Source organism: Pyxicephalus adspersus, chromosome Z (assembly GCF_032062135.1).
Source record: "Pyxicephalus adspersus chromosome Z, UCB_Pads_2.0, whole genome shotgun sequence".
In the NCBI taxonomy this organism is placed as follows: Eukaryota; Metazoa; Chordata; class Amphibia; order Anura; family Pyxicephalidae; genus Pyxicephalus; species Pyxicephalus adspersus.
In genome coordinates, this window is record NC_092871.1 from 77,659 (window position 1) to 88,363 (window position 10,705).

The following is a 10,705-nucleotide window of genomic DNA, read 5'->3' on the forward strand; positions in this document are numbered from 1 at the left end:
CCATCTATACTCCCCCATCTATACTCCCCCATCTATACTGCCCCGTCTATACTGCCCCGTCTATACTCCCATCTATGAAGCCATCCATGTCGGAGGAGCATTAAATCCCTTGCTGGGACATATCACACCTCATCACCTTGCTATAAATACCCATTTCTAAATTCCTTCACCCCACCACAAACTGACAAATGAAATCCCCTCCTGAAACATTGTCATCAGATGATATATAGGAATATTTCCAGATTCCACCCAGTTTTCCTCCATCGTATATATTCTATGCACCTCACACTCACCAGCTGTGTTGGACCTTTTGGTGCTGGAAGCCTCTGTGGGGGTCTCCAGGGGTCTCTTGCGGGAATCGGATCCTTCTGTCTCCATTTGTGGTGGTTGTTGCTGATGCTGCGAAGGTGGATAAGAGGCATTTTGCTGGACAGAGCCTCCAGCCATGATGTCCCTAAACGCAATGACTGTCGGACTGAAAGAAAGCAGAGAATAGAAGAAGGAGGTTGGGGGTGGGGGGCTCACAATCCCATTAATACCAGCCGATCCTATAGACTGTATCCCCCCCTTGGTTGTCCTTACAGGTCTCCTTATTGCTGCCTTCTCATCAATATCTCCCTCCCCCACCGCTCAGAACAAAAAGTCAGGAATGGTGAAATACAAAAGGAGGAAGGAAATGGGATATGAGGGAAGAGGAGAGAGGATGAGGTGGGGGCGGGGACAGGCTGGATGTGGATATAATTGGGGAAGGGATTTAGGGGTCACTCTGATACCCCCTTAGAATTAAACTAAGGAGATCAAATCTGTGAGAATTGTATGTAGCCAGATGATTAGCATCTCTGTACAAAGGAGAGGAGGGATGACGTCATGATGCTAGTAGCACCATCCTGAATTGCTGGCCACCCCTCATTACACACCCCTCTGATGTGATAGGAGCACAGGAAGCAGCTTTATTCTAAGGAGAAGAATAAAGCATCAAGTGCACCTGTCATCCCAGCACTGAGGAGTGGGGACAAAACAAAGGGAGAGGGCCTGACAACAGATGTGTGTGTGTTTCTGTGTGTGTGTGTGTGTATATATTTATATATATATATATATCATTTGTATTCACCTCACATGCAAAATTGCTTGGGAACCTATTGCATTTTTATTTTCTTTTTAAACATGATATTTAACTTTCTGTCAAACACTGCTGCTACATAAGAACAGATTAGCCATAATTGCATTATTACTAGCTGTATTTCTCCAGACTGACCTTCCTATACAGTTAAGAGAAAAAGAAAGTACATTTCCCAGGTTTTACATTTTAGGACATAAAAAAATCACCTGACCCTTAGCAGGTTCAAAAATGTTTTAAATCTAACACCATCTGTAAAATTAAACACAGCAGATTCTACCTGGTCATTAGTTATTTAACAAAAATGAAGCCACAATGGAGAAGATATGATTGAAAAACTAAGTACACCCCATGATTGATAACTTGTAGAATCCTCTTTAGCAGCAATAACTTGGCCTCATTGTTTTCTGGTTGACATTATCCATCTTTCACTTTGAAACTTTGGTCTGCTCTTCTATTCAACATTACTATTCTTCACTGAGGTCTTCAGGCAATGAAGTGAAGGTCCCAATCACCTTAGAATTAGCTAGCACTGTACATTATGGCCAAATATGTCCCCTCTGCTATTCAAAGGACATTGTTCCAAAAGTTTTGTGGTTTGTTCAGATGCAATTTTGCAAACCTAAGTCGTTCTGCCATGTTCTTTTTTTTAGGATTTTACTGGGCAACACTTCCAAACAAGCTATACTAATAGCTTGAATACCTAAATCTAATTGTCCTTTCATGAACTTTAACATGTAACATGCTAACTGAGCCATGTGGTCGAAGATGGAGCTCTAGAGGTTTTGATTGTTGAATGTTTTCCTCTTAATAATTTTCCACTAAATATTCTTTGTGACTGAAGGATGAATGATTTCAAATTGTGTGGAAATGACCTTCTATCCCTTCCCAGAAACATGAAACATTTGCTTCTTTAGGATCATTCCTGGTTATTTTTCCTTTTGGCCATGTGATGACACACACTTCAAGGCTGCAGACCAGCAAACTTCCAGAATTTATGCTTTTATAGAGGGGTTCATACTTGCTAATGATCAATTAAACTGCACATTTCATGAGCCAAACCTAGCTTATACCTAACTTTTTAATTCCCCTCTAGAAGTGGTAAGGGGGTACTTAATTTGTCACACACACCTTCTGCATTTTGACTTAGTTTTTGTTAAACAAGAAATGACATGGTGAGTGACATGTGATGGTGTTCATCTGAGGTTGTATTTCAATCATGTTATGATCTGCTAGAATCAGAAAATTATGCAAAACCTTAAAATTTAAAGAATGTGCACAGTATTTTCTCATGACTTTATATTCAAATAGTAGTAATTTCTCTAGAGGTGTTCCACGTATATGTCCACAATTTATATTGGCCATGTTGTTTTGGAGGATTACTTCTAATAAAGCCATATTTCTCTTGTATATCTGGATTGTAGTATTTCCTAGACAGATTTCTTCTGTACATTGGGATGGAAATATTGTTAGGAGAGCTTGTCTATTACATCATGATACTAGTCATATCAGCCATATTTCTCCTATATATGGAGACAGAAGTACTGTTAGGCATATTTCTCTCTGGGTGCCTCGCCTGTATATTGGATTAGTAATATTACATGCAGTTCTCTAGAGAGGTCGCTCCTGTATATCATAACACTAGTTTTACTAGACATCGTTCTCTAGAGGGGATGCATCTGTATGTCAGTATAGTATATATATATAGTATATATATTTTTAAGAATATGTGTCTGGTATATCAGGATACTAGTAATAATATTCCAATTTCTACTGTATATCTGGATGGAAGTAAATTAGGCATACTTCTCTCCAGAGTTCCCTCCTGTCTAATATGATAGGGATGATGGTAATGGATCTTACTGAGGACAGGGATGATGGTAATGGATCTTACTGAGGACAGGGATGATGGTAGAGGTCACACAGAAGATTGAGATGGTTGGACAGAGGATAGAAGTGATGGGAGAGGTCACAAAGAGAATTGAATAATGGCAAAGGTCACACATAACATAGAGATGATCGGAGATATTAAACGGGATAGATATGATGGCAGAGGTCACACAGGGACAGAAATGGTAGTAGAGGTCACACAGAGAATGGAGATGATATTTTGTATATATATATACACGAAAATATGCCTAAATATGAAGAGTTAGCATGTGTGTGGCACTGCATGTGTATGTATGTAATGTATGTGTACCATGTATTTATCTCCTATGCTGGGATGAGGAGATGGAGATTTAGCTGGGTAGATGATGGGGGGTTGGCTGCAGACAAAGAAAGGAAGGCCAGTGAAAGTCCATAGAGGGGGAGGGTGACCCCCCACCGAAGGAACGATGTGTTCTGAATGTAAATTCCTGTCTTTTATAATCCTGTCCCATCTGTGTCTCTCCCCCTCCTCCAACATTTCATCAATTGTTCTGAATGGAGGACTCGCATATGCATTAGCAGGTGCACCATCCCATGTAACAGTTACACATGTCTCAGATGAGTCATATATATCTCATACATAGAACATGTCATAATTATTATATATATATATATTTTACATTATTAAACATACTGAACATGTCACACACATGTATTTCAACCATAGAAATAATCACACACACATATCTAGTTATGTCACAGGCTTTCTCTGATGTGGGTTGGTTTCTGTTAATTTGTAAAATAAATATAATGGAGCCTAAATAGAAAAAATAAAATAGGGGAGTTTTTTTTTTTTTGAAAGAAAGAGAGATACCTGATCACCATTTTTACTGCACCATATTATTCAACGTGGGAAAAGGCAATGGGACTTCTAAAAGTGGAGAATACAACTAACAGAATCACCCTAAACAGACCCGCACAAACACTGAGTATTCATCTGCATACTGTACCCCATAACATCAAAGTGGCAAATACTAAGTGACAGTAATTAACTTGGCTGATTGAAACTTTTTAAATATAGTGAAAAGCACAGTAAATGATAAAAGAGGTGTTCCTTCAGCTGATTACTACTAATATAAATGGGGTAAGCAGATAAACAGATGTTATTTGTGCATATTTCTGGAAAGAAGTCTGTTTGCCACTTTTAGAAACATGCCCAAATTGCGTTTTCTCCCATGATCTTTTGAAAGCTTTTAATCATTTTTTGTATTTAAAATGTTGTAAAAGAAATATGAGGGCTGGCATTGCTGATCCCCTTACAGAATGCTAAGAGGTCTGGCTGCTTAACCCCCCTGTCATATAGCAATTCTTTGTCTGTGATAGTGAGTATTGTGTTCACCAATGTTCGAGCAGACTGGTGGTATCAATAGTGACCCTTCTAATGCTTCATTCAGTAACTCGTGATCAGAGCAACCACAAAACTTCAGAACATACCAATTTAGCAAGCAAAAAAAGTTTTTGTTGTCCTTGTCAGTCAGAGGCCATCCACAAGGGGGTGATCTGTGACTGTTTAAATCTGTATAGTGATATTCCTCAAGTATGCAGCAAGTGAAGAGAGCTCAGAGATAATCCAGATTTATATATAAAATTAGATTAATATGAAATCAGCAATGCAGCCAGGCAACCCCCATATTTTGGAGAAGAAAACATATTTGGAAACAAGTTTATTTCTCTTGATAGCCAGTACCTCCTGACTGGAAGTCTAACCCAACCATTACACCAAACCTTCCACCTAAAATTTAAATGGTCCCATCAACTGAGATATTTGCATAAAAACCTAACTTTCTCAGCACTGAGATTCTCTAACATACACTAACATAATCCACAACCCTTACTGAGCCCTTCCATCATTATCAGCACTGACGTCACCTACCACCAAAGTCTACTGGTACTAACATCTGTTAGGACTGTGGTTTCAGAATGGTGAGATGATACAGTAATAGGATTTCTCATTAATATTATCTATTAGCACCAAGTTCATTCTCCCATTGTTTACCAACCAGAGTCCCTGTGGAGGTCCCTACGGGTTCTATAAACATTGAGTAATCTGTGCATCTCAGGACAATTTAACCCATCACTAATATGACCTATTATCTCTCATCACTAAGATCACCCGTCACAGATATCACCTACCACTGAGATCACCCGTAACAGATTTTGCCTACCACTGAGATCACCAATCACAGATATCTCCTACCACTGAGATCACCTGTCACAGATATCTCCTATCACTGAGATCACCCGTCACAGATATCACCTACCACTGAGATCACCAATCACAGATATCACCTACCACTGAGATCACCAAACACAGATATCACCTACCACTGAGATCACCCGTCACAGATATCACCTACCACTGAGATCACCAATCACAGATATCACCTACCACTGAGATCACCCGTCACAGATATCACCTACCACTGAGATCACCAATCACAGATATCACCTACCACTGAGATCACCTGTCACAAATATTGCATACCACTCAGATCACCTATCACAGATATTTCCTACCACTGAGATCACCTGTCACAGATATCACCTACCACTGAGATCACCCATCTCAGATATCTCCTATTACTGAGATCACCCATCACAGATATCACCTACCACGGAGATCACCTGTCACAGATATCACCCATCACAGATATCTCCTACCACTGAGATCACCCATCACAGATATCTCCTATCACTGAGATCACCCATCACAGATATCACCTACCACGGAGATCACCTGTCACAGATATCGCCTACCAGTGAGAACACCCGTAACAGATATCACCTACCATTGAGATCATCCGTCACAGATATCACCTGCCCCTGAAATCAACCATTATCAATTATCATCTATCTCTGAGATCACCCGTCACTGATAAGACTTTTTATTGCACTGAAATGACCTCAAACTTAGAAGTTGCCTTATTACCACTCCTGTGTTCCCTAATTTTTCCTCTACTATCCCTATCTTACCTCATTGCTTCTATATTACTTTATTACTCCTATACTATTCTACTACTCTATTGTTCATCCCATGTTACTCCATTACTCCTTTTTATTGTCTATGATACCCTATTACTCTTCCATCATCCTTTTGTTCCCCCATTACTCCTCTAATAATCTAATGTTCCATTAATTTTTCTCTAATTACCCGTCACAGATATTGCCTATCACTGAGATCACCTATCACAGATATTGCCTACCACTGAGCTCACCCATCACAGATATTACCTACCAGTGAGATCACCTGTCACAGGTATCACCTACCACTGAGATCACCTGTCACAGATATCGCCTACCTCTGAGATTCGTCGTCACAGATATAGCCTACCACCAAGCTCACCTATCACAGATATCGCCTACCACTGAGATCACCCATCACAGATATCTCCTACCACTGAGATCACCCATCACAGATATCACCTATCACTGAGATCACCAATCACAGATATCACCTATCACTGAGATCACTCATCACAGATATCACCTATCACTGAGATCACTCATCACAGATATCTCCTACCACTGAAATCACCTGTCACAGATATTGCCTACAACTAAGATCACTCATCACAGGTATCACCTATCACTGAGATCACCTGTCACAGATATATCACCTGTCACAGATATTGCCTACAACTAAGATCACTCATCACAGGTATCACCTATCACTGAGATCACCTGTCACAGATATCGCCTACCAGTGAGATCGCCTGTCACAGATATCGCCTACCACCGAGCTCACCCGTCACAGATATCGCCTACCACTGAGATCACCCAATCACCCATCACAGATATCACCTGCCACTGAGATCAACCATTTTCTATTATCATCTATCTCAGAGATCACCCGTCACCGATAAGACACATTATTGCACTGAAATTATCTAAAACTTAGAAGTTGCCTTTTTTACTTCTTTCCTATGTTACCTAATTTTTCCTCTACCTTACCTCATTGCTTCTATATTACTTTATTACTCCTATACTATTCTACTACTCTATTGTTCCTCCCATGTTACTCCATTACTCCTATTTCAAGTCTATGATACCCTATTACTCTTTTATTATCCTTTTGTTCCCCCATTACTCCTCTAATAATCTAATGTTCTGTTAATCTTTCCCTAATATTCTAATTTTTTCCCATTGAGAACGGGGAATGGTGTACCAAGAATAGCTGTACTGGCAGTGGTATACTGAGAATTGTGTACTGAGAATAGTTGTGCTAGAAAACCGATTTCATCCAATGATGCACTGAAAACGGTGGAGTAAGAATTATGTGCTGGTAACATCTGAACAGGGAATGGTGTACTCTGAAATTGGTGTATTGGTAAGCAAGTACTGAAAGTAGTATAGTGACTGTAATCGGAAAGGCTATACTGGGAATTGTGTACTGACATGTTTGAACTAAAAATGCTGTGTGTGGAATGGCATAGTGGGAATAGTGTATTGGGAATGGCTGTCACTGAACTATCATAGGGAGAATGGTGCACTGTACTGAATTTTGTACCGAGAATGGCTGTACTAGGATATGACTTTAATAGGAATGGTGTACTAGAAATGGTGGAGTGGGAACAGTGCCCTGGAAATGGCTGTACTGGGAATGATGCATTGGAATAAATAACTGAGTACTGGGAATGGTAGCTGGTAACAATGTACAGAGGATGGGTTATTGGAATGGTGAAATGGTGTAATGTTCTGGAAAATGGTGTATGAATGGCTCTGCAGAAACCAGTTCTGTCAGCTTACAACTCAGTAGCTTTGTAATATTTAACTTTTATTGGTAATTGTAAGGAGTAGCTGGTCATTTCAGTCGGAGCTGCTTTCAGGACGGTGAGAAATGTTTGCGGGGGAGCAAAAGGAGAATACTCTATAGGGGTAAGTAATGTCGTTCTTTTTTGGGGGGGAGCAATGTCTTAGTGTGTGGGAAGAGTAATGTCCCTGGGGCAAATCAGGAGGAACAATGAGAAAAAGGTTTCTTTAATATGGGGAAGGATGGGACATGTAGTCCATCTGCTGTGAGATTCTACCCCTTCTCATTTTTCCGGGACATAAAGGTATTGGAAATATATTCCCGATCCTTGCTACACACAATACGATTTGTGTAACTTTATTAATATTTACTAACATGTATCCTCTATCCACATCTGATCAGAATCAACAAAGTGGTTTCTTAAATTGCCAGTCTGATGAATTCACTTCAGATCTCATAGTTTTATTGCACAGAAAATGTGATCAGAGGTGAAAAGCTGCCAGTTTGTACTAGCTGTGACTTTTCAATAGAATCCTCTCTTCGCTGCTCTTGTATATTGTTCCCCACCTGTCCCTGCAGAGTTCCCACAGGTGATCAGATTAGAGACACAGATTTTGGCTTTCCTGGTTGGATACTACCATTTCTTGTTTTGTCTTTGGCCTAGAGTACAGTAGGTTGCCAATAATGTTGCATTTGCTTTTCTAACATTGGGAGTAATCGTGATCAGTGTTGGAAAGAATTAGATATTATAAGATGGAAGAAAACTGGAATGAGATTTCCTATTATTTACAGGGCAGAAGCAGGCAAGGGGTTGTAGTGTGAAAATGCTGGCAATAGGAGGTTCTTCTATTGCTGTGTGATTTATTTCCTGGCGGGGCTGTTGCATATTGTTTGTACAAACTACCAAAATGTGGATGTGATAGTGCAAATGACAAGTTCTGTTTTCTGCATACATGGAGGAACTAGGATCAGACAAATGGAGATATAAGCAGCATAGTGACCCTGGTGGCCATGTCAGCATGAGATCTATCTTATTGATTCCAATCTGTACCTTTAATCTATATTTGGCGGAGGAAACCTATTCCTCCATTACCAACAATCTTATCATTCCAGCTTTCTATAGGTCATACAAGACCAGGGGCAGTAAAATCATCACTCCATCCATAAAATGTTAAATAATATCCCGAATCAGCAAGCTATACAGATTCCATGCTGCTTCCACTTATTGCAAGAAATCCAAAGTCTTACTGTAAATAATCTGTAGTCTAACTTCACTTAGCCTGATTTCCCATACAGTAAATAACCTCGGTGCAAATAAACACTGATTTACTTCTCATTTCCATTGTCTGCTGCTGTCTTCCTTAAATAAATTAACTACACCCAGTCAATGATTTCAACTAATCAGAAGGTAGAGCTCCTCCTGTGGCCCCTCTCATAGTTAGATAATGTCTGGACCTAAAAGGTAGCACTCTCACCTTACAATTCCTTTGGCAGTCCCACATACATGGCAGATCTTTATCTGAAGATCTATGTCGGGTTACCTGTGTCGCACATCTGGTTGACCTTTATCAGGAGAATCCTGTGAAGAACACGCATATAGATTTCCTGCAGGAAGGTGAAAACAGCTTTCAGGCAGTTCTAGAACAATCGACATGTAGTGGTCCATTCAGGATACTTCTTGTAAATTGACATGTTGTTAGCACCTTGGCATGCGTACCAATATACAGACGTGTCCCCAATCAGTAACTTCTGGTCAGGAGGTGAGAAGGATGACCATGACACAGAGAATATAGCCACTGACTATTAGAGAATTCTGTGAGATGTAATTGTGGCAAATAGATATCCCCCTCCTCTGTTCCTCTATGACAGTGGGGTATCCCTGCCCTGTACAGGGCCACTATGGGCAAAAAATGGAACCCGAGGGAGTCCCACACATACTGGCCAATAACAACAATTATTGCTGACCCTTTAACCCTTTTACCCCCTGAATAAATTATCAGCGGGCTGGGCTCACTTACCCACAGAGCTGCAGACTGACATAGTGCTGCTGTTATCTAACCGTTGAGCTGACTATTCACTACAATCTGTAAGGCGTGTCCCTATGCTGATCCCTTTGCTTATCCAGTGGTAAAAACACCGCTGCAGCTCTAACCTGCAACTGTTCTGTAAAATCGGTGCTCAGTGTGGTTTTAGGATTTGGGAAGTCTTCTTGCACCAGGCACAGAAAGGCCAACAATGCTGCACCAAATTTCCCTCAGTGCCCTAATGGTAGCCATCTGCTTCTTCACTGCATGTAGCAATTATAATAAGCGGAATAAGGTCACTGTGGGGGTGGTGGGGGGTATTTTTTTAAGAAATGAGTGGTGCCAATTAGCCTGCCTTTTGCTTACATCTACATCAGTTTTGCCCCAATATGTCAGTATTTCCAGGCAGTGAGACACAATCCATTTCCTGGCTCCTGGTTGGCACCCATGTGTGATAGATAAATATCTGCACCTGACTCAGGTAATAGGTAGGCAATTGTATGATTTGCTGCCAATTAAACCAATTGCTCAGATCAATTTACTGACTGTTAACTGATTGATCATTTCATTCTTCTAGGGAATCTCCCATTCAGATTTGCTCAATTGATCTATCGATCTATCGATCAATCTATCTGTTGTCACAAAAAGATAGAAATACTTCTGGTGTGACCACAGGATAGTGCTAGTTCAATCATAAAATACAGAACGATCAATAGATTCAGAGGAGATGATGAATAAAACCTCCAAATGACCCCAATATTAGAATTTCTGATCATTCTTCACAGCTCCCAAACATCCCCCAACCATAGGAAGGTAATCACCTCCAAAGGTGCCCTTGTGTAGAAATGGGAGCGGGCTCTGGAACACCTTACTGCTAGGTGGCAT

General features: G+C 40.4%; 1 protein-coding gene across 5 annotated transcripts in view; it reads right to left on the reverse strand.

Moving 5' to 3' along the window:
- Positions 1-9,530, reverse strand: part of LOC140343254 (RNA-binding protein Nova-2-like) — a 20,360-nt gene extending 10,830 nt beyond the window's left edge. Inside the window, exons 1-3 of one of the 5 annotated variants that reach the window (XM_072429846.1) lie at positions 9,514-9,530; positions 9,272-9,401; positions 294-475 (exon numbers count right to left, since the gene is read on the reverse strand). In XM_072429846.1, coding sequence (XP_072285947.1) covers positions 294-447 — 154 coding nt within the window. In that variant the 5' untranslated portion in view covers positions 448-475; positions 9,272-9,401; positions 9,514-9,530. Of the gene's footprint in view, positions 1-293; positions 872-9,271; positions 9,493-9,513 lie in introns of those variants that run through there. The other 4 variants (XM_072429847.1, XM_072429845.1, XM_072429844.1 and 1 more) reach the window with 4 other exon arrangements.
- Between the last annotated feature and the right edge of the window lie 1,175 nt (positions 9,531-10,705).